This window comes from Pleuronectes platessa, chromosome 15 (assembly GCF_947347685.1).
Source record: "Pleuronectes platessa chromosome 15, fPlePla1.1, whole genome shotgun sequence".
Classification (NCBI taxonomy): domain Eukaryota; kingdom Metazoa; phylum Chordata; class Actinopteri; order Pleuronectiformes; family Pleuronectidae; genus Pleuronectes; species Pleuronectes platessa.
The window spans coordinates 22,008,387-22,034,482 of NC_070640.1; the positions used below are offsets into that span (position 1 = coordinate 22,008,387).

Here is a 26,096-nt window from a genome sequence, read left to right on the forward strand (position 1 = left end):
AAAGATTCCAGTCAGCCAATAGAGGAGAAATTCATGGTCAGAATCTGGACAATATAATCAGATTTAATTACGGGCAAAGAATTAAGAAAACAAACAACATTTAAGTGTCTGAGTAAGCCTTTGGGCCACCGTCAGCTTCAGTGTGCTTAGGCATTGATCCATACAGTTCTCTGAACTCAAACGCCATTCTCCCAAAAGATACTCCCTCATTTAGTGTTTAGATAATGCTGCTGGAGCTAGATGTCTTTGAAAAAATCGCCCACACGTGTTCAACTGGGCTGTGAAAACTACAGCATATGATTCACATCAGTCATCAAACTATTCAGTGAGACCTTGTGCTCTACAGACAGGAACATTGTCATCCTGTTTCTCTACTAATTTTTCAGTTTTTTCCTTTAATTTGTCTCTGATCTGGTTAAATAACAACTGAAGCAGACAAATATACAGTTATCTTCCAACTTACATAGGGAACAAACACCACTTTGAATGGCACTGAGGCAGCTGGCCCGGCACTGCTGCTCCTACCTGTTTTTTCATGCTAAAGAGGAGATTTATGAAGGTGAACAAAAATGAAACAGGAGTATCCTCAAAATGGAGAGGAGAGGAGAGAGTGAGGGGATTAATGAGGGACAGCCAGGCTTTGATAATGCTGATGTTTTGAGCCAGCATGTGCTCCCTGAAAGCACTTTGTTTAGCCCTTATTGCCAGTTGCCATCTGTTATGATCTAGTTGCCAGATTGGCCACAGCAACATCATCAATCCCCCTCTTTGAGCTTTTGATCTGTAAAAGTAAAAGCAGCTATTCCTGACTCTGCTCACCAACGCCTTATCTGTTTTGATGGACTGTGACTCCAGTGTAACCTAGAGCGTTCTCTGTTGTCATGTTGTCATGTTGGCTACTTTCCACTCCTCAAAGGAAGTAATGACCTGTCCTTGCCTCAATGCATCTCCAAAATAGAGCGCCATGCACAGAGATGAGGACGTCTTTAGTGACAGATTTCCCTCAGCATTTACAGCCGCATTTTGTATCCTACTTTGATGTTGTGCATCAAAAGTGCTGCGGCGCCTCTGTCTAGAAACAGGTCTTATGGGTTGTCATGTTACCCTGAGGCTTAACCCACCACAGTGCGCTTTGTGATCCGTGCATATTTATATCTGATCTGTTCAAAGGTTGGTTCTCTCTTTTACATACATCTGGTGTCTCTCTTCTCTTTGTTCGTTCGCCTCTCACCTGTGTCTTCCTTCCCCTCATTAAATTCAATCCATCCATCCTTCTCACCTGTGTTCCTTTGCTGCTGACACCACATCTGCTTCTCGTTTGGCCAGGCCGTGCCACACTTCATGGCAAGTCCTCCCTGCGGATAGAGAATGTGCGTTCAGACGACCAGGGCTGGTACGAGTGTAAGGTGCTGATGCTGGAGCAGCAGTACGACACCTTCCACAACGGCAGCTGGGTGCATCTAACCGTCAATGGTAAGGACCATCAACCAATATTATCCAAACTGTTTGATATAACATCAGACACTGGTGGAGAACCAGATGTGTGTGTTCTACATATGTGGGATTGATATGTGGTGATACAGGTATCCATCCTTTGATGGTAACATTTTTTAACTGACACTTCAGGCAAGAGGAGGACTTTAGTGATATTGATTATTAGCCCTGTTATTTGTGGCTGACAAAGATTATTTTAAGGGCCTGTCTGAGAAGTACACGCACGTGCACACACACACACACACACACACACACACACACACACACACACACACACACACACACACACACACACACACACACACACACACACACACACACACACACACACACACACACACACACACACACACAGTTTGACAAACAAATCAGATTTTGAAGGTTAAGCTTTAATAATACAATTTCTAATGCACATAATCATAAAATTTGATATAAACACTGAATACATCATTTAATTAAAAATCGATTATTAACTGAACAGAAATTGGACACATAAGACTGAACAACCAATGCAAAATGTGAAGGCGGAAAAAAAATATAGTGAAGAACATTTGGTTGGAAAAGCAGTGAAAAATAACAAAAATAACAAAGTGACATTACTCACATCAAATACTATTCAGATACAGATTCAACGTGTTATATAAAACATAATAGTAGCTGTGTCTCAATTTAGGGGCCACAGCCTTCATTGGCTGCAATAGTAGAATGATTCCGTCACAGCGGCGCGGCTAGATTGTCCCAATTTGAAGAATCCTCCAAATGCGACCGACAAATGTGTCCCTCCACCCCCGAGCTAAGCTAAGATGTTGTGGAATGCAACAATGCAAAGCATGAAATTAAAAGCACAAAGGTGCTGGTGCTGGCAGGGAAGAGAAATTCATACTATAATCTGGTGTGTTTATTTGCTATTGAGATCTCAGTCTGACTGAAGAGCCTGATTGCAGTAGCAAAACAGAAAAAAGGGCAGACTGATAGAAAGTGTTCCCTGTTAAACAGATGGGACCAATTTAGGACCTTAAATACTGAATCTAGAAAGAGGGTGCCCTCACACACATCCTTCAATGGCTGCACTGGCTGAATTTTTCCTCCAGTCAATAGAGATTTAGGCTTTAACCAACAAATCCATTCATTATAAATTAATCTGTTGATTTATTTTCCAATAACCCCGAAAATGAATGTTTGCTTTAAGGGGTGCTCCTGTAGCTTAGAGTTGAAGTAGCTGACAATCAATCACAATTACTTGTTTGCATCTCTTTGTTTGATTTAAAAGCAGCAAATCATCTCGCCCCTGAAAAGATGGAATGGGCAGCATAACTTATGCTGTACAGAAATTAGACAACTGCCCAAAATCATCAGTCATCATAGCAGAGTATAAAGCAAAATTCTCAGGATCAAACCTTTATACACAGTTACTGGACTAAGGATCAGTTGATGAAGTAAAAGGTCCAGAATACATTTGGTCAAAGAACAACTCTAAACTCAAAATCATTTGTGACTGACCCTGTCTTTGGACAAAGTCCCACAAAAAAAGTAAACACTCTCAGAACTCTCACAGAAAAATGTATTCTTAGCTTCACTTGGTACAGTAGTTCAAACATTCATCGAGTCACTTAATCAGGCGGCATAAGATGATGCCAGTTGCTGTGGTAATAGACACACCCCAGACCCCACCTCCTTGTCGTGGTCACGGCACATTAGCTCAGTTTCATCAGCGTTGCTCTTGTTCTGTTTGACTCTGCCTCATCTCTCCTCTCTCTCCCAAAGGCCCTCAGACTGCCTATTTTTTCTACTTCTGTCTTCATGTCCGTCTCTCTGCCGCTGCTCCTCCTCTGTTGCCTTGTTGCCACATTAGCCGCAGCACTTTTATCAGCTCTGTATTAGTCAGACTGTGGGGTTGTACAGAGCACAGCTGACTGAGTCGCTACTTTTACAAAAATGTTGAGATCAACTGTGTTCCGGGATGTATCAAAATAGTGTCAATTAATGTGTATTGAGAAATAGCAACAACAAAAAACAATTATAAAATGTTGAAGTCGAGAAACCTCTGTGTGACTATACCTACATAACATAGGCCTATTTAACCAGTGTGAACAGTACATCTGCACTTAATCCAGTTTTGAAAAATTATCCCAAAAGGAAACTTCACAAACTTGATGTTCTCAACATCTTAATCACCCTGCCCTCCCTGCTGCTGCTGCTGCTGCTACTGCTGTTGGACAAGGAATATGTTTAATTGAGGAGATAGTTGTGCAATTAAATACATTCTCATGTATTTGTGAATTTCTAGTGTTTTTTCACTTAGATAAAGTCAAAGCAAGATGTCATTAAAGGTGAAACAAACAGCCAGTGTTGCTGGAGGTCAGTGTAATCCCACAAATGTCTCTCTTTATGTATGTGGAATGCGCCTATCGTGAAACTTTCTTTACATAGGCTTTACACTTAGCAAGTGTACTGTTAACAGCTGGAGGTAAGCATTGTAGTTTTTTGCGATTTGGAAACGCGATACTGTCAAAAAAGTATAAAATTGGAATTACCAGTTGACCTGTGCTCTGTAGCGGTCCTTGGGGGCAGCGCAGTCTGTGACCAAGTTGAACGTGTCTTCTTTTCTACATCCTCGGATAAACTACAGCAGCGGCTAGAACTGGGTCAAACCGCGGGCCACAATCATGGCCAGATCAGATCAATTTGTTATATTATTCACCATATCAATCCAACACAGACATGAATGGGTGTCACAGGTGCTGATCTTCAGCATGGCAGCAACATTCATACAATCAATTCCTTTTTAACAGCTCACCTTCAAAGTTAAAACTCAATGTTCGGTTTGTTGCTGCAACGCTTAATATTGATTTGAATTATAGAGCTTTTATTTTGAAAAGCTGGTAAAAAATGAAAACGATAACTCTGGTTGAGTCAATCATTCAAACCTACATATAAGCCACATACGTTACAGTATAAAGCAAATTCTGTTTCATCTAATTAAAAAATAATATCTCAATTTCAGATAAACTAAGTTAAATTAATATATTGCAATCTGCGTCATAGACCGTTTATAAAAGGGTCTGGACACAAAGTTCTGCACGCAAGCAATGAAAAGTATATTGTAGAATTGAGGAGGATTCACAAATGACAATCAATAATTCTGTAGTAGTGTCCGGAGCATAAACAAAGGCCTAGAAAACAGTCTGTTCCAAACAGGCAGGATTACAATGAGAACTGCACTAATATGAGAATAAATTACTCGCTGTAAAAAGTGGGAGATAGCTTGGATCACAAACAGTATCCTGATGGTATATGTTCTGGAAGACTCACCTTTGCTTAGCGATTTGCACGTATGAAAGCAGGTGGGAGCCGGTCGGTGATTCAACCGTCCGACTTTTTGAGGTTCACATGGAGGACAGAAGGTGGCATGGGAGCGCTCTTTCCTGACAGCTCCTGCATTGAGCGATCACCTGACTCACTGACAGGGAAGGTGAGGATGCTGAAATCAATGAGGCTTGCAGGTTGAAATAAAGGTGAAAGGAGTCTTCCTCACCCTTGGATGGAGAGGCATACAGCAGTGAAGAGGTGCAAGGTTCAGGTGACGAGGGCTCCAGGGAGTCCCTGCTGTGCTTAACTGATTGCTGATGTCATCCACAATCAGTTCCACAGGACAGAGAAATACTTCCACCTGGCAGGAAGAAGCAGTCCAGGAAGGATGCCTATTTTTTTTATGGCAGTAGTGGTGTGTTCTACACTATAGCAGATCTACTGTTATGAGCTGGATGTATGTCATAGCAGTCATTCTGGAACTACACAGGCATGTACTCACAGCAAAACAGGATCCATCAATGCTGTAAAAATCATTCAGGGTTTACTCTTATCCAAATGAAGAAACATAAATCATCCAGTTCCTGACCAAGCCAGTTCACACAGTTCTGCATTTTGCTGCATAGCAGGGTTTTAAATCTGTCTCTGGCAACATTTCTGGTCGTGATGGTGCATCCACCAACAATGGATGGATTACTATGATCGACAGCGACAAATGTTTTAAGCAGTGTTTGTGTAATAAATGTCACTGACAGGAGGGGGAGACAAAAGTGCTACACTATAAACTAAAAGAGTAAATATTTTTCAAAAAATATTTACTCTTTTAGTTTATAGTGTAGCACTTATGCTTTTTGAAAAATACAGGCTCAGCTCCTCAGTTTGACTGAGCAGATTATGCAGATTGTTCAAGAGTGTTCAAGCCTTCGAGTAAAATAGAGCTGAAAGAAATAGTGGGAGAAAAAAACCATTTCTCCCTTCATGGGATTTAATGGGATCTCATCTTCAGTTGATGAATCCACCCAATCCTCAGATCCACACATCCAAGTTTCAATAAAAGAAGATATTATGTAATCATGAGGACCATATAGCATTGCTGTACTTCATTCATTGGTGTGAACTCACAAGCTGTGAGTGCTTTCAATGCTTTAACCATGTGTTGCAGCACCATGTTTTAAAGTGTGGCTGTCACAGGAAGTCAATGGTTCAGCAGTGAAGTCCTCTATTTATTGTTCTCTCTTGTAATCCATAATAATTTGAGATAGTCAAACATTAACCAGCGATTATTCTTGGCATTATAGCTGTCCGCCTGGTATGCACTGAAGGTGATGCATATAGGTCCCAAGTAGGCCTCAACAAATTGACACCTCTGTCTCATTCCTGTGAACTTACAAACTCCTTCCAGAATGTTTGTCGAGAACATGTTGAGCAGGAAGACAGGATGTGTTTGTTACAGTGATCTAATTATCGTTCAAGCCATTTAATCCATGTACAATTTCTGATGAAAGAGATACAAGGTCAGGTTTGTAACTAAATTAATACCTCTACTTCTTTTTACCCCCCAAGTTATTGCAGCTGGTAGTAGGGCTGGACCAACAATTTCAATTACAATTTCAATTATGGCTTCCAGCTATCATGAAAACCACGCACTGCCAGGACAGTAGGGTTACAGTGTCCGGAACGAGCCGGATTCATGATACGATACCATGGATTAATAACTTAATAAATGTGATCATCAATTTGTGTAAAGAGCGACAGAGATGGGTTAGGGTTAGGGTTAGTGAGCAGTTCTTCCTTGCTCACTCAGGCAGTGTAGACATCTTTATAGTTCAATAAATGTGTAATGTTTCCAAATTCAAGGAGTAATTATGTTAAATTATCATGATTACAATATTGACAAAAATAATCATGATTAGGATTTTTACCATAATTGAGCAGCTCTAGCTGGTAGACATATACAGTTCTTAGTTACCAAGCTGCTTAGGAAATGTATATGTATATGAAAATGAATAGATGTAAGTATGAAGAAGATCACGCTCACACAGTCCAGTGAGAAGTATCCTGTCTTTCTTCTTGGGACATTACTGTCCACCTTTTTCTTCAAAGAAGATTAAGACTCTCACTGTTACGCTGTCCCCCCAATCCCGCCTGAGGTGATGCTAAATAAGCAAGATTAATTTCTCCCAGGGCTGGTCTTCACACTCCCCCTAAAATAGCTTCAACACACCCTCTCGCCTGCCACCCCTGTATTCTGCAGCAGAACTCTGCAGTGCCTGAATGCTGCACAACAGCCCCACTCCCTCTTTCTCTCTGTCTCGCTCTCCCACTCTTTCAACCCCTTTACCTCTGCTTGCCACGCACGCACGCACACACACATTCACATACATACGCACACACACACATGTTTGTATATCTTTCTTTGTGAGGAGACTCATTGGCATAATGCATTCCCTAGCCCCCCACTCTCACACTAACCATCCAAACTAAATGCCTAACCCATAACCTAATTCTAACCCTATCCCTAAAACCAAGTCTCAAACCCCAAACAGTCCGTTAAAGGGGGGTCACAAGGTGAGCACCGGCCAAAACGTCCTCACTTTCCCGAAATGTCTTCACTACGTAGGTTGTAGAGTTAAACTGGCCCTCACAGAGATACAGTGCCTTGCATAAGTATTCACCCCCTTTGGACTTTTCTACATTTTGTCATGGTATAACCACAGATTAAAATTTATTTCATCGTGAGTTTATGTAATGGACCAACACAAAATAGTGCATCATTTGGAAGTGGGGGGAAATATTACATGGATTTCACAATTATTTACAAATAAAAATCTGAAAAGTGTTGAGTGCATATGTATTCACCCCCTTTACTGTGAAACCCCTAACAAAGATCTGGTGCGACCAATTGCATTCACAAGTCACATTTGCAAGTCACATAATTAGTAAATAGGGTCCACCTGTCTGCAATTTAATCTCAGTATAAATACACCTGTTCTGTGACGGACTCAGAGTTTGTTGGAGATCATTACTGAACAAACAGCATCATGAAGACCAAGGAGCTCACCAAACAGGTCAGGGATAAAGTTGTGGAGAAATATGAAGCAGGGTTAGGTTATAAAAAAATATCCAGAGCTTTGAACATCTCTCTGAGCACCATAAAATCCATCATAAGAAAATGGAAAGAATATGGCACAACCGCAAACCTACCAAGAGGAGGCCGTCCACCCAAACTGAAGAGTCGGACAAGGAGAAAATTAATCAGAGAAGCAACCAGGAGGCCCATGGTTACTCTAGAGGAGTTGCAGAGATCCACAGCTGAGGTGGGAGAATCTGTCCACAGGACAACTATTAGTCGTCTACTCCACAAATCTGGCCTTTATGGAAGAGTGGCAAGAAGAAAGCCATTGTTGAAAGGGATCCATAAAAAATCCCGTTTGGAGTTTGCCAGAAGCCATGTGGGAGACACAGCAAACATATGGAAGAAGGTGCTCTGGTCAGATGAGACCAAAATTGAACTTTTTGGCCTCAATGCAAAACGCTATGTGGGGCGGAAACCCAACACTGCCCATCACCCTGAGCACACCATCCCAACAGTGAAACATGGTGGTGGTAGCATCATGCTGTGGGGATGCTTCTCTTCAGCAGGTACAGGGAAACTGGTCAGAATAGAGGGAAAGATGGATGGAGCCAAATACAGGGAAATCCTTGAAGAAAATCTGATGCAGTCTGCAAAAGACTTGAGACTGGGGCGGAGGTTCATCTTCCAGCAGGACAATGACCCTAAACATACAGCCAGAGCTACAAAGGAATGGTTTGGATTAAAGAATGTTAATGTCTTAAAATGGCCCAGTCAAAGCCCAGACCTCAATCCAATAGAGAATCTATGGCAAGACTTGAAGATTGCGGTTCACAGACGGTCTCCATCCAATCTGACTGAGCTTCATCTTTTTTGCCAAGAAGAATGGACAAACCTTTCCATCTCTAGATGTGCAAAGCTGGTAGAGACATACCCCAAAAGACTTGCAGCTGTAATTGCAGCGAAAGGGGGTTCTACCAAGTATTGACACAGGGGGGTGAATACTTATGCACCCAACAGATGTCAACTTTTTTGTTCTCATTATTGTTTGTGTCACAATAAAATTTTATTTTGCACCTCCAAAGTACTATGCATGTTTTGTTGATCAAACGGGAAAAAGTTTATTTAAGTCTATTTGAATTCCAGTTAGTAACAGTACATAATGGGAAAAAGTCCAAGGGGGGTGAATACTTATGCAAGGCACTGTAGCTGGACAAGAGCACACACACACACTCTCTCTCACACACACACACACACACACACACACACACACACACACACACACACACACACACACACACACACACACACACACACACACACACACACACACACACACACACACACACACACACACACACACACACACACACACACACACAGGTGTACAGGGGCACAGTAATATTGTCACTGTGCCCCGTCCCTGTCATGGTTTAAAACAGATTTACACTCACTGGCCTCAGTTTATCTCACACAGGATTAACAAACAACCCTAGTGTCTACACCACCGTGCTTAAAATTGGTAATCTAAATAGCTTATTGAGTTGTAGTTACATTGTATTTCATTCTTGTACTAATCTATGAACCACTCTGGTTCTTTTAAATTTGCTTTATGATTTAAAAAAACTTGACCATACTTACACACCGTATATCCAGAGGTGTCAAAAGTATTCCCATTCATTACTCAAGTAGAAGTATAGATACTAGGGTTTAAAACTACTTAAAGTATAAAAGTAAAAGTAATGTAAGGGGAATTTTTTAATGTAAATACATTAAAGTACCCTATGTGTACTACTGAACATTAACATGTGTTTCATGGAGTGGATGACATAATAACTAGTTGCCAATAAGTATTGTAATAGTGCAAAAAGTCAAACTTCAGTGGAATGTTATCAATAACCTTTATTGGAAGAGACCTTGTGACCTTGGACTAAATCCTGTATGTACAACAACACTACCGATAGGCTTTGTTCATTCGCAAAAGCAGCAGGTTCTCAAAGTTATTTGAGCCTATGCATGCTCTACCTGGCCTGAAGATGAGCCCTGCAATACTGAACAGTCTTTCACAGGCTGCTGAGGCCCTGCCCTTTGTACACACCGCCCGTCGCTACTACCGACTGGATGGTTTAGTGAGGTCCTCGGATCGGCCCTGCCGAAGTCAGTAACGGCCCTGGCGGAGCGCCGAGAAGACGAGATACAGAGCATTGTGTTTTAATGCCGTGTAATCACACTATTACGCCAAGCCACGATCACACCGTATGATGAAAACTCGAAATTCAAGGTAGTTTATATCTCCATCTTGTTGTGATGACACTCATGTCCATATGGAGTTGATCTGATGAAAGACTTTTTTTTGTCTTGTCATGATACACCTTGGCTACGATTTTTGTGAAGATCGGTGAAAGCTAACTGAGGGGCTTTTCATTAGATGGCGCTGTTATGCCATTTTGCCATGCCCATACCAAAATACTCCAGAATACAATAACTTTTGGGGGTTTTGAATTTCCTGCAAACTTTGGTAAGAATTTGAACATGTCTAGGCCCCGAAAAAGCCCAAAAGGGAAATATAATAGGTCCTCCCACCATAGGTGCTCGGGCCCTAAAAATCCTTTTAATTTCAATAGGGCCTCCTACTGTTCGATGCTTAGGCACTAATAAAGAAAAAACATTGAATGAGAAGGTGTGTCCAAACTTTTGACTTGTACTGTATGTCTCTAAACTGTGTATTTAATTGATGAATACAACAACATTTTAAAACAAATATCGATATTTGAGCAGGAAATTCCAAAAACATTTGCTGTTTTCCTTCTTTCGCTTCCCATTTTAAACCAATTGAGCTATACAATAAATATCTGTGAACAGCTGCATGGACTGAGTCCTTCCTAGCTACAGTCTCTGGCGGGGCAAAGCATTTAGTGTAGAATTAGCGCTATGGCCTGGCTTATGGCTGCAGATGGAATGACATGTTAGCAATGGAGAGGCTATAGGATTACACATGTAAGCAGATCAGCCTCTGTCCTAAAGTGATTAGGTTGAGAATATCCAAACAGGAATTATGACCAAACAAAATCTGTATTGAATCACTGACAATATCAGTGTGTGCATATGTTTGTGTGCGGTGCCTGGGTTAAATGGGGGTGGGGAAGTCATAAAAAACTGCTTACGGATGTTTTGTTAGGGAGATGTGCCAATTGTCTTGTATGATCATCCCTCCCCATAATCTATACAGCCTCTGAGCTAAAGAGGATTTTGAGAAATGGCTTTAGAAAATGCAGCATGCCTTGCACACTCCCTATCGTCACATTCTGGTCACGTGTAAAGCTCTAAAAGGTGTAAGGTGTAAACTTCTTTTGCAGTTTATTTTGTTCAGAAGGATTAGTGATGAAATAGAAGACTTGAATTTATCCACCTTTGTCATTTATACGTTTATTTACTTTTCATTGTAACTTCAACGTCAAACTCATCTCTAAATTTGTTGGATGGGGACAGATGTGCCTGTACGTAATGTTTAAGTTTGCAAAAAGACATTCAAGACCTGCCTGTAAGTGTCTGTTTTGCATATTAATGCATGTTTTCTGTTAGTATACATGCACCTACAGCTGCAGCAGTAATATCCATTCAGGTTTGTTCAGCAGCTGCTCTTCTTGTATGAGTAGCATATTTATATTTCTTAAAAGAGGGAATGGGAAGATTGTAACCCTTTCCCTACCGAGTAAGAACACACCTTCAAGTCTTAAATTTCTTATCTGAGAAATGAAACTTTTAACTCAGTGTTTGACATGTTTCATCGGTTTTATTTATTTATCTGTATATTCTGGCTTGCTGGCTACATTTCAGGCAACAGCACGGCAAAATCTCAATCCGTTTCTCTATTTTGGAAAAGATGACTTTATGAATACTGAAATATCACAATCTATGAACATACAATCATACAACCAACCAAGTTGTTACCGTAAACAATTTAAAACCACATGTTTTTTATGAACCTTTGCTGCAAACAAACATTATCAGTGATGCTACGACTGCTAGAAATGTGTTCAGGAGACAACACATGAAAATGTAACGTACATCTATAATTAAATTTGAATTTAAGGAGCACGCCTCTCCCCCCACACACTACCATGCATGTTTATCAAGTGCTTAAAGTGTGACAGTTGATCACTCAACTCTCTCACAGTCTCCAGGCAACCACAACTCACTGTTATAATATAAATAAATTCTTGTCGGGCATGTTAATGTAGCAGCGTTTAGCTACCAGTGCTGTTTTGTGTGCATTTGTAGATTTTTGCCCAAGGCTTTGAAATCACTGGGTAATGCTCACTCACTCGGAAAGATACTGAATCCCAAATATCCCCTAACAGTGTATGAATGATGTAATAGAAAAAGTGCTGTGTATAGAAGTGCTGTATAAATGTATGTGTGAATGGGTGAATGTGACTTGTGGTGTAAAATGTTCTGAGTGATTGATAAGACTGGAAAAGCACCATATATAAAAACATACCATTTACCTATACAGAGACTCCACATAGCTGATTGTCAAAAAATGTATAGTTCAAAGGAACGAGTGTATTCACAACTGCACTGTGTCATTGGCAGAGGACTTGTGTCTTTTAACAGTTGCCAACTGATCCAGTTTGAAATGTGTCAAAATACAACATCTACAGAGAAATCCTTATTACTTAGTGTTTCTTGCTCTCCCTGTGTGAATCCCTTTGAAGCATTACTCACATGTCCTTGTTCTCTTTCTCTCCAAATGTCTTCCTGTCCTCTGACTCCTCAGCGCCCCCCACATTCACAGATACGCCACCTCAGTACGTAGAAGCCAAGGAGGGCGGGAGCATCACTTTGACCTGCACGGCCTTTGGCAACCCCAAGCCCTCAGTCAGCTGGCTGCGGGAGGGCACTCTCATGGTCAGCAGTGCCAAGTATAAGGTAGGCCTTACAGTATAAGGTAGGCCTTACATTTACACTCAAAAAAAGAATTCCTTGAATACTTTAAAAAATCATGGAAAGTATTTCCACATTATTTAATGGGTTTCTTTCAGTATTAAGCAATTCTGTTGGTCTAACATCATTTTCTTAGGTTGGGTTAGTGCCATTTCTTACAGTTGATCCAATATAGTCAGTTGAATTAGATCCCACTTGATTTAAAGGTCAGTTTAATTAGGTCTAACTTAATTCGATAGAGTTGATCCAAATGATTTCAAATTAATACAATTTAAACTATTGAATGGAGTTAATCCCAAAAAATTGAGTTGGCCCAACAGAATTGCTTAGTGCTAAAAGAAGGCCATTAAATCACATGGAATACTTTCCATGATTTAGTTAAATGTAAGTGCAAATAATGTGAACAGTAACAAAACCAAATGAAATGTTTGAAAGGCTGGAAAAAGAAAAGACGAACTGTGGATGAGGCAATCACAGTGTATTTCTTCAAAATCACAAAGTTCAACACTTTCAGCTGCTTGTAAATATAAAAAATATACTCTCCAATTTTTGAGAAATTGAAAAAACAGCACATTGCAAGTCCAAACAGAATGGATCTTAATATACACACACACAAGCACAAACCCACCAAGTCCAAAAAGAATGGATCTTAGTATTAACAAATTAAAGAAGCAAATTTACAAAAGTAGAGTGATTTAGTGACCAGTAAAGTGCTGTTAAGAAATGGGGCACTGTCTAGTAGCCATCACATATTACAGGATTCCATTAGAATTATCTTGGCTGAGGGAATGGTCAGAGATGGAAAGTTTTGGAGAGGTCTGATTCAACAAATTTTGAAATTGTTTTAAAATGATCGACCCTATATGAGCCGATCAAGGCTTACGATTAATCTGTACCACACTCAATCAAGACTGACAATGTCACTGACGAGAACCTTGCAGTGTGAGGCCAGCATTAAACTCATATTCCCCTTGAAACATTTCACTTTCCACTTCAACATCAGTACAACATATTTAGAATGTTAACAGTGAACAATTACATCAGAAACTGAGGATTCTAGAGCCTGTTCAGTGTAAACAGAACACTGCTTCAATTATTTTTAAAGTGCCATGATAATGTTACTTTTAAAGTTAGTTAGGGACTTTTTGACATAAAAGCCAACAGTGGTCAATCTGAAACATTGTCGAAGATATCTTTTTTACTTTAGAGAATCTTTGAAAACCTTCTTACAATCTGAGTATTTTAACTTCAATTATGTTTTGATCGAACAAGATTTTTACTGATTTTCAGTCAAAAGGTGTGTTTCCTAATGTGAGGATGATCTCAGTCATGTACTTATGTGGTTATTAACGGGAAAGCAATGTTTTGAGAGCTTGCACTTCTTTGCGGAAGGTTTATTTCCATCTAGTTTCATAAGGATCTTCTGCAGAGCTTCAAAGGTGTATTTTAGCTCTGTGGGGTAGCTACGGTTTAGAGCATAGGGGAGAGCTGGGTAATGTGGGAATTTTTTTACATTTGCTCCCCTCTAGGCGAGCTAAAATGATATATCAGTAGAGTTTACACATTTCCCATTAATTCAGGATGTTTTCTAGCAATGGAAATGATCAGAATGTCTTCAGGACAAAGGGCAGTGAAAATATGATTGTTTTAAAAAAAGTGGTCTTGTGTCCCACTTTATCCCAGCTATGGGGTAAAGTGGTCCACTTACTTTTTCCCCTTTAAAACTTCCATAACAACACATGTTGTAATAGTTAAAATCCTGACAGCTAGATTGACAACCACTAATATCGGACTAGTAACAGAATCATGGGGATTGGTCAATTAAGCACATTTATGATTATTATGATTCATGTGATCTCTTGCACACCCTAGCTTACCTGCACATTGTTTCTCTTTCCAATTGGCAGGGACAGGGATATTGTTTTTGGTCTGCGTATTCAAATGCCAGTTCACGGCACTTAACTGGAGCAAGGCCATGGAACTGGTCAGCTAGTTGTTTCAAGTGTTTGGCAAGCTCCTCCTCCATCTCATCTGTGAATATTCTCTTTACCTCAGCTACTGCACCCCAGGCTACTGATTTTACTTTCCCTTTCTCTTTTTTCTGTATGAATCTTTTGAGGGTTGTCTTATCAATATTTCTATCCCTTCCAGCTTTTCTTAAGGACTTCTTTCCTTGCATGACCTCAGCGGCTGCACTCTCCATCTCTGCGAGGGGTGTTTGGCCCCAGGTTGTCTTCCTGGTGTATAGTTTCTTGGCATGATGGCTTTTCTACAATGTTTATGACATTAAAAATGAAACATATATAATGTAATATAACACTAAAATATGTTTAAGTCTAAACTTAACCTGTGCTTCATGGTGGGGTAAAGTGAGACACTGTCTCACTTTACCCCACAGCATTTGTCCCACTTACCCCACAGCCACCGTTTTAGAAAAACAACATCTCTTATCAATTCAGGCTAATCTTCAGCTAGCATGAATCACATGGTTTTATATGTTGGAAGTTCACCAACATGTATGATATAAGTTTTTCTACCTGATTCAATTTGTTTTGACACAATAGTTGATTAAGTTCAAAGCAATAAAATGTACTTTTACATGCAAAAAAAAAAAAAAAACTTTCCACAGCACCAGCACCAACTTCTCCTTTATGGCAAGGGGGGAATGGGAGGGGCTTGAAAACATAATGGTCACATGACCACAAATGTTTTCCGTTGCCTAGATACAGGGGGTGTCTCACATTACCCGATGTCCCACATTACCCCGCTCTCCCCTACACGAGCGCAAGCAACCCTGCCAATGCAAAAGGCACATACCTCAACTCATGCAACACCTTTACACCCTCCAGAAGAATTCCGACATCCTCTGGGTTCTTACTGGGCCCTGCACCATGGTGTCGAATGACAAAGATACTCCAAAGACTGTCTCTGCCATAGCCGCCAGACTGCTTTCATCATCGCGCTGTAATTAAGAAAAGAGAAATAATGTTTCATTTATGTGCATTATATTCCATATCTTATAGCACATGTCATTTTTACACTATTAATGTAAAACAGCTATCACCAACTATCTTCAAATAATCAAAGTAAATACATTCCAAATGTTTTTGGAGCTGATATTTTGAAAGCTTTAAGGGCAATGTGAATTCAAAGGAAAATTAACCATGATCATCCCCAGTGAAGATTAAGTTAAATCAACATACCAGGTATTCCTGAGCTTCTCTGGATCTTCATTCAAGTAGACGCAAAGAATTTCAGTATGCATTCTCTTTTGATATCAATGCTGTCAGTCTAAGTTTTCAGATTAGAGAAAATATGAGAAAAAAAGAAAAACACATTAGGAAAAACATCTTGACCAACCAGCAGAGTTGTTTTCACACACCTGATGCAAGATTCACATGTCATCACAACATGAAAAGGCATTAGAAGATGTGTATGCATTAATTATTATAAATGTAGAGAATATAACATGATTCACTTTTCCATTATCATACCTCAGTCATGGGTACCATGATGCTTCTGATCCGTTTCCATAGAACGCCGCCTTTCTTGGCAAACACCTTGATTAGTTCTGCAGAGTGAGCTTCCAGCTCAGAGAAGAACTTTGACTCTAAATGGATTGTTGTGATTCTCTTGAATTCCAGACACACCTACAAATTGAGAAAAATACCAAAAATTTATAGTTTGGCTATTTTGATTTCAGTGGTACATGTTTGATTTAGCAGGTCAGACTGCAAATACATGTGTTTATCAATATTAGTTTTCGCCAATCAAATTCCACTGTCAGAGCCAGTGAATCCTTAGCAGTTTATGAATTACATCAGAGTCTGCAAATAGGTGTCTCTATATAGCTCAAACTGTAAAAAGTAAAAGGGGATTTTCCTTCACACAGTCATTTACTTACCTCATGCACATGGAAGAGAGCCAGCCTCCTCGTTTTAAAATCAGCTATCATTGGTGCCTCCTGAACTACATCTTGCCTCCTGTAAGCAAAGGTCTCGTCCATCATTTTCACCACATTCTCCTCATTGTTTCTTTTCTTCACTTCTGTGAGGAGGGCCACTCTTAGTCCTTCTTGTGTCTCGGCTGTTTCACCAGACAGATAGGCAGGGCAGTAATTCACTTCTTCTGGATTGGTTGTTACTACACCTGGCTTGAAGTTTTTCATGGTATGTGGGTTGTGCTTTCTGTCTTTGTGAGAGAGAAAGGTTCCGTATACAGTTGTTTTAAAACCGCAACCCATAAACATACAATTAACAGTTTCATTACTCTTCAAATGAGTGCCAATGTGTATGAAATAATCCTTTTCAGTAGACAGACCTCTGCAAGTGCATAATGTACATCTGAATGTTGACAGTTCCAGCAGCTTCTGGGAATATTGTTTAGGATGGACTCTACTTAAATGAATATGCATAGCATTCCATGTCTTAAAAGTATATGGGAAGTTTGTGTGGGGGCACGGGTAGCGCTGCCTTTGACGGTGCTGTAGTCTCAGATGTTGCAGTAGGTCATATCTAGAAGATATAGATTTGCAACAAAGCTTACAATTCTTACAATTTTTGACGATAGACCTGCAGTCTAAATGACCTACAAATGGACAAAGGTTTCTGCTGCTCTAGCTAACAACAAAAAAAGGGAATTTGGTAGATATACTTATATAAAGAAACTTTATGATGGCCCCCTTTACCTGCATTCACAGACACAGGTGCAGTCGGAAAGGACGCTCTTGTGGTCGGACAGCAGTCACAGCACACTTTGGCATTCACAAATTTCTGTAATAAATTGAGAGAGATTTGTCAGTTAACATGAAGTTATCATTAAATAATTAGAAAACACATCCACATGCGCACATAAACACACACAGGCAAGAGCTACATGCAGATGTAGAAAAGGTTGAGTGTAAGGAGGAGATAGGGAGAAATGGAAACAGACGAAGGGAGGAAGAGAGAGAGACAGAAAGGCTAATGCAAAGCAGACGAAAATAGAAATACTTTAAAAAACCACATAAACATTTTATTTACCAGGCAAGTAACTGTTTCTGTATAGTTATTATAATTCTTTCGGCAGGTTGAGTAACATAGCAGGAGCTGGCAACAATGATACATCTGATTCACCATTAAAACAGAGAAGAAAAAGATTTATCACATCTTTTGTTCCCTTCTCACACGATGTAACGTTATTCTTCAGTTCAATGCTTGTATAAAAGTAGTTGACTAACTATTTTTACAACTAGCAACACAAAACTCTATGTTAACTCACCATGTGTGACGTTATCATGGGAATTGAAACATCAAGGAGAAGCTTACTGGTTGATATTTGATTCATCCATTGGCAATGTAAGGCAGAATATAGAGTTGTGGAATTTGGACCAGCAGTGTGTGGAGGAAGCTATGTGAAAGGTTCAGCCAGAAGAGAGACAGAGGCCCTAGCTCATAGTTTGCTCGCTCTGCAGCATCTGGTGATGTCTGCTGCGTTGTCTGTGCTGCAGATGCACACCGATGGAGAAAAAATTGAAATCTCCATACTACAATAAACTTTACCAAGCTTCCTTTTTTATTTGATTATCTATGGGATGAATTTTGTGATTGCACAGCAGGACAATATATTTGAAACTGACAGCTACTGAAAACATTTGAAAAGCCCCAAAAAGCCAAGAGGCCTGAATTGAAACTTAACGAATTTTCATTTCAACAACATATCTGTATGTGCAATGCATTCTTTGTTATCCTCCATTGTAACTTCAAAATCCACTACAAAAATCCATGAATGACATATGATTGATTATTTATTATTTACACACACTTTCCTCTGTATGTTAGAAGCACTCTCTGGTATCTGGTGCATATAAATAATATTGTGTGTTCACTCTCCTCAGACAATATGTCGTACGTGGTGTTTCACTGTTCACCATGGTGTTCTTGCAATATTTAATTTTGCAGCAACACTGCAGCTCTCAGCAAATTTAAAAGGATCTGCATAACTCTCTGAACTCAATGCTCCACTTGTTTTTAATGAGGCTTTCACACTGGTATGATTTATCCTGACTCCATGATGAGGGGAACTTCTTAGCAAACAGTTGCTTCTTTAAATATCCAGCAAGCATTATGACAACATAAGTGCAAATGATTCATCTGCACTCATGTCCCTGTCCTCCTGAATGCCATGATGGATGCCCAATACTCAATCTCTTTAAGCTCTGGCTTTGGTCTCCACCAACTCCTGAGAAAAGTGGCAGCTAAATGCTCCTCTCTGCTCACCAGCTGCTCTCTAATGTACGGTGTGTTGTTGCAGCATTTTTATTTCTGTTTGCTGCAGCGGGACATAATAATTACTGTCTTTGTCAGTGTGACCATAACCTTTCAAATAAAGTGATGTGATAAGCGGTAGATATACATATACCTGTGGCATCCTGGTGTGGTATGCCAGATGTTCTGTGGCTGACAAGAATGCTCTCCAGAGAGTCATCAAATCAGCACAGAAAATCACAAACACACAGCCACCTTCACTACAGGACATTTAAAGAACTTGCTGTTTACCCTGGGGCCACAAACATCATAAAGTACCCATCCAACTCAGGCCACCACCTCTTCACTCCACTGCCCTCTGGAAGGCACAATAGATCCTCCAAGGCCTGCACTTCCAGACTCCTGAATACTTTCTATCCAAGTGCCATCAAAGAACTGACCTCTGTCAAATAACTGTTCACTGCATTCAAGTTCAGGCTCCTCATTCACATGTCACTATTCTCTGGGCAACTGCAAAAATACTGTTCATAGAGCTACACAACTTCCTCATATATGTATGTTCCATATATTTTTTATATCCTTCCCTGATTTTATACCACCTAATCCTGCGTATGAGCATGCAAATGTATCCCCCACGTTAGATCAATTATTTAAACGACTTAATTTTGTTCATAGTTGAGTTTTATACTTCAGCTAAATTTGTCTCAGGTCGCAGTTTTTCCTTATGACCTAGACTTCACAGGTGAACAAATGTAAAACCTTTAGAACTGCAACATCCTTTTATGTCAATACATATAAAAATTGATTTAAATTGTCGCCATGAAAACACATAGAACCCAGTTTTTGTTTTCTTAAAAAGAAAAATTGTTCAGTCACATTTGAAGTTACAGCTGCTGCATCATGCTGTGCTCTCGTTGTCAGATGTCGCGGTTTAATTGGACGAAGGACTGAAAAATGTATTTACAATTTGAGCTGAGAGTATAAATCTTGTGAAGAGAAGTCAAAGCCTTTGTGGGAGATTGGACATGTCTACCATAGATGTGCCATTGTTTTTTAAAGCTTCTGCAAACTCTCTGCCAGAATAGCTCTTCTTTCTGAGTTGGTTGACACAGCTATAAGAAACATTCAGAGGAAGTGTTTGTCATGACCGCATTCCCAGGATTAAATCACAGTTGTCATGTCTGAATCAAAACGCGTATGCAAGTTTCAGTATTCACTGAGACAAGTGTTACATGTCATTTTTTTTCTTTAACCCTGCAATATTGGGTTTCAATATTTGTTTTTGTTATATACAACTTATGGTTTCGGGAAACATACAAACTTTGTTTTCTCTCGGAAACTTTCCTTTTTGAGTTTCTTTATTTTACTTTTTACTAACATCACCTCTTCACTCCTGAAACTTTTAACCAAATCCTCTATAGTGCAGGAACAAACACTGAAACACAGCAAGGCTGCTCGAGAAACAATTATTAGCGAAGTGTCTGTCCAATTACTTTTATCCCTTACAATTTGGATTGTGTGACAAGACAGTTGGTGTTAGAAGAGCCACAGCTCAGTTATTTCTATACTGGTTTAAACCTTCTCAAATTAAAGCTGAGCCTTGGTCCTTAAATGTAATGTGTCCATTATTTTATTTCAGTCTAGATGTGGTGAAGGTCAGAGCCTGAAGAACAAAGGATGTTTTTCTGTCCAAATAGTTTCAGTCTGGACTGTAAATGATAAAGTGTTTCACTCCAGTGCATCCTATATAAGACAAAATGATGACTGTACTTTGCTGCTTTAGTTTAGTCATTTTGCATTCCAGGGTTTTATTTTATTCAAGACATCAAACCATAGATATTCACATTGCATTGTAAAATTGGTGTTTCGCTTTCAGTATGACAGTAATGCTGGAAAGCATATTTCTTAATAACCTTGAGCCAAATCCCAATCCTGTGGAAGACTATAAGCCCAGCATGTCTCTGAGATCTTCAGGAAGCAATCAGCTGGTCGTCCAAACTAAAAAAATTGCTTTGAGTTACTGTGAAGCAATCAGAAAAAAATAAACAGCTTCCTGCTGACCTTAAGTATAACCAAACATTCAAATTGTTCCCTGCAGGAGCGTGTCTTCCATCTTTCATATAACATGATGTTTAAATAAATAGAAATATTTACATGTATCAATCCATAAGACCGCAGAGGGACTGAAATGTTTGTTTCTATTCAGGTGTCTGATGGGAGTTTGACGGTGCTATCCATCACTCGGGAGGATCGAGGAGCCTACACATGTCGAGCGTTCAGTCCCCAGGGAGAGGCCATTCACACCACACGGCTACTTGTCCAAGGTAGGAGCATGCTCATGTGTAGCTGTGTCTTGATGTAAGAAGAAGGTCATTAAGTTATTACGGCACAAACATTTTTACTTTAAATCATGGATTTACTAAAAGCTGTGATTTGATCTTGAGCAAAAATGGTTTTGGGGAAAAACCGAAACTCTCTGAATAGACACATATCATATTAAAAATAACCCAAAGGTGACACATCCCAATTCATTTCTAAATCAGACAGTCTTTATCCATCAACAACAATAATATCAAACAATACTATCAGGCATTAAACATGACAACATAATTTTAGTTTAAAAATAAAAGTAGAAAGCTTTGTCATGGAGCACACATAATTCAGTTCTGATACATTTTACCAACAGAATTGTGGGCTCTATCTCTGCACATAGCTATGCTCTGTTGGGTCTGGTATGATGCTGTAATGAAGGGTGAAAGGTTGAGTCATGGGTATTGGGCTCAACGTCAACACGTTACCCAGCACGTTACCCAGCACACACTGGGCTCAACGTCATCACGCACATATATATTTAAAGGGACACGATCCCGGCACAGTCATACTTATCACATTAATTAAATAACGGCATGAAACAACAGTGTATAGAACCACTTTAAGAACAAGGGTAAATTATGTAAATCACATTCACTACAACCGCTTGATTTACATAACTCAAATGGCTTTGATGAATCGTGCCTTGTAGTTCTTATTTTCATTCTCATGTTTGTTTCACATGCTCCCTGCATTTAGTCAATGTTTGCCTGTGCCCATGGTTCAATGGAAATATAATTTCTAAATTCCTAATACACAATTTGTTGTAGGTTACTCATCGACCCGACACTGTCTCTACTCTCCAATATCCATTACACTATACTTTTTTCTCTACAAACATAGAAAATTCAGATTATTTGGTATGAGCACATTCTCACTTAACTTGAGAATTATCTACTAAAAAGCCAGTTTTCCACACTGGTGTTTATGTCCAACTAAATAACATTATGTGGAAAAAGCAGTTGATAAGACATACAATATTTAAGTACCTATACTCTTCTAAATCATTGTCAAGTCAATCGTCAAATCTAAAATATTTAATATTCTCCCTTTTAGTGGAGAGAAATGTAAGAGATCAAGGCTCCAAAAAGCATTCAGAGTCAAAGGTGTGTCAAGGGTTCAGACTGCAGCACTAAATATCACTGGTCTGATGGGGCTGCTGCACAATTAATCACTATGGCATGTACTAAAAATGTAATGCATGGCCTTTGAGAGATGAAGCAGGATAAATACAGTGTTGTGGTTATGTGGATGAAAAGCAGGATTTTGGTGTCAGACGATGTTGTGCAGTTGTGTCGATAATCAAGAAGAATGGAACGAATTTCTGGATGTGGTGTTTACCTCTGATGTTGTTTAAAGAGATCAATAAAATACAGGTCTAAATACCAGACCAATTCACATGCAAAGACATGATTTTTATAAAGATCTACAGGACAAACATTAAGTAAATAGACAAATTTACTCCATTTCCTGAAATATCCTGGATTCAAGCACTACCATCTAGTGCTTTTGATGCCATTTGGTCCTGCCCATACACATGCTCGATATATCTCGAGTCTGTCTCAGTTGTCAATCATGACTTTTCAATATGTTTGTATTGCATCAAATAACTCAACATAAAAGTAAAACTGAGCACCTTAACAAACATTAGTGTGTTCAAACAACATTCTATAAAAAGATGGATAATATTGAGATGACAGTAGTTTAAGAAATTCTTAATAATTAAAAAAGTTAAGAATTTATCTATTAAAGTAAGCACGGTAAGCCTTTTTATATAAATAGTTGCTGAAATGCAGATTAGTTTGCAACAATATCTAGTGACATCTAGTGCATCAGCTGCTTAGGGCTGAATGCTAACATCAACATGGTCACGTCACAATATTTAGCAGGCATCTATGTAAGTGTGTTTAAAAGTTTCGGATAAAACATATAGAACAGTTGACATTGATGTTAAGGACCTTGTCAAGGCCTATGAGACAAACTTTAATTTGTAAATATGGGCTATACAATTAATATTAGATTGATTGATGTGAATACATATGATCAAATACAAAAATAACAGTTCGGGGATCTTACAAGTTATTACTACTAGGGATGGGCGTTCGATTAAATTGTCTTCGTCGATCGTCGGGAGAGTTAATGACGAATTTTCGATTAATCATTAATATTTTCAAGTTAAAAAATTCACTATTTATAAGCTACATTAAAATGCAGTGAAAAAAAAAAGCATGTTTCCTCATTGAGATCTTTATTACAAGATGAACAAAATATGCGCTGCCGTAATCTTAAGCAGCGGAGCCGACAGCTAGAAGCCGGAGCTACCAAACACAACTGACCCCCGTTTTTTTCCCCTCCAAAATAAAATATAAAAAAACATAATGTTAAACAACAACTACAAATATATAATACTTAAGTCTGACAGGTTTTGCCAAATGTAACTCAAAACTTTCAAACAAGGTACTGAGTCGAGAAAGCTTCATAAAAATAACCAGTAACTCACATACAACTTCAGCACCAGCCTACGGATTTGTGTTGAGAAAGATGAGCATGTTAACATGCTCTGGGGTCAGACGCGAACGCAGCCTGGTGGTCACCAGCCGCCGAAAAACCCGCTCTGAGGGGACTGACGTCGCCGTGATACACAGGTAGCTCCGTGCTAACTTGGCTAGCCTGGCCGCGGCTCCGGTGTTTGCGCTCCCCTCGTCCGTGTCAGACAACGCAGGCTCCTCGTCTCCCCCAGTCTCTGGGATAGCTTCGCAGTGTTGGCAGTGAACCAAGTCATTTTTTAACTCAAAATGGTCCCATGCAACACTTCGCCGTGACCTCTTCATGTTTACTTTGGAAATGGAACTACACGGTAACACGCAGCCAGTCGCAGGTAACTGAGTAGGACTGTGGCGTTATTTCAAACACTGCCCCCCGTGGTCAAATGTGTAATTAGCGAATTTCTCGATAAAATTATTTCAGCGACGAAATTCTTAATGATCAATTAATCGATCGTCGATTAATTATGCCCATCCCTAATTACTACACATGTGGAGGAAGTCATGACTGCACCCTAGTCATTCAGTCGTTCTGACATCTTGCTCCGTAACACAGATGTGAACATCCCAGTGTTACTAGAGAAAGTCATGCGATACATAGGGTTCATCGTCTCTGGAACATGGAAGTCTTTACCTAACTAAATTATAAAATATCCAGTAGAATAGATAAGATATTTTAGTGTGGAGCTAAGTGAACCAGCTGACACCAACATTGCCCACCCTAAGCCAGGCTCCTATTATGGTTTCAATTGTTTTTGCTTATTGAAGACATGTTAAAGCCGAATACATCCAGAAGGTGATTAGTGTATGATGCAGCAGCAGCCTTGAGAGTGCCACTAACCATGCTGAGATTGTCACGGATATGGTGAGGACTCAAAAGCAGCACAGGCACACGAAATACCTGGTAATGACCTTTATTGTTCACTGCAGTCTTTAACAGTTCAAACAGTGGCAGGGAGAAAAGTCTTTGCTCACAGTGATCATCTGCGAGATCTGAGCAGGAGCGAGCCTGGTGTCGCTGACTGAAGGTAAAGTCAACAGCTGATGGGTTACCTAGCTGGCAGACAGGTCCAGTGGTGAGCTGTGTAGCCACAGAGCCGAGCAGGAGCGTAACCAGGAGGGAATAGGCGAAACTCGTGGTCGAAGACAGAAGGCTAAGGTAATATCCAGGGCAGAGACGAGGCAGGCAGGTCGGGGATCGACGGGGTCGGCAACATGTGATCAGTCCGGGGAAAACACGCTGGAAGTCAGGCATAACACAAGACAATCTGGCACTGAAGCAGAGACAGGAGCAGGCTTAAATGCAGCCGGGGCTGTCACAGGTGTGGAGAGTTGGCCTGATGAGGAGGTGTGGCTGACTGGCAGAGTGGAGCAGAGACAGGTGAGTGGAAAAATACCAGCAGACAGGAGATGAGCAGACTGTGACAGAGATTAGTTAAGGGACCACTAAAAACTGCCTTATACACAGGAACATTTAAGACTATCTGGAGCTTAATAATTGTGCTCGTAGAATTTGGCAGTTTATCAGTGATTGAGAACCAAAGAGAAAAAAAAGAATCAAAGGATGGTGGAGCTTATTGCCTTCAGCTGCAAATGAATTGTCAGCTTCTGTAACTAAAGCAATCTGTCTGTATCAGTACGAACTCAGCTACAAAATCAAGACACATTTACCGAATAAATCGTCTATTGTTTACAATGTGCCAGACCATGCACACATCAGTGCTCAAAGTCACTTGTCTCTTTTTTTCCACAAAATAAACCCAGTATCAGATGTGATTCTGACCAACAACCTCAGATTTGATACACCTCACCAAAGAGGTTAAATGATAAAGCAGCAAACATGGCATTCCATGTCATGTCATTTAAAGATTATAGCCCCAGATGAACACAGCTCAGTGGTCATGACCTCAACTAAACTGAGTGAGCTGAGCTTCAATCTCAAATGAAATGTTTTCAGAGTTTTCACCTGACTGATTCCTATCGTTCTAGTGGAAAGTCCACAAAGTAGCAAAGGTCTATTATAGAAAGCTTAAGTCCTGACGCCACTGCTGGTCTACCCTCATCTCCAATAACTCATCACAATCTCTCATTCAGATCTTTTGGTTCTGATCCTGA

General features: G+C 39.8%; 1 protein-coding gene across 1 annotated transcript in view; it reads left to right on the top strand.

Moving 5' to 3' along the window:
• Positions 1 to 26,096, top strand: part of LOC128457599 (protein turtle homolog B) — a 118,283-nt gene that overhangs the window by 42,315 nt on the left and 49,872 nt on the right. Inside the window, exons 3-5 of the mRNA XM_053442376.1 lie at positions 1,327 to 1,473; positions 12,657 to 12,808; positions 21,275 to 21,392. Of these exons, the coding sequence (XP_053298351.1) occupies positions 1,327 to 1,473; positions 12,657 to 12,808; positions 21,275 to 21,392 (417 nt within the window). The remainder of the gene's footprint in view (positions 1 to 1,326; positions 1,474 to 12,656; positions 12,809 to 21,274; positions 21,393 to 26,096) is intronic.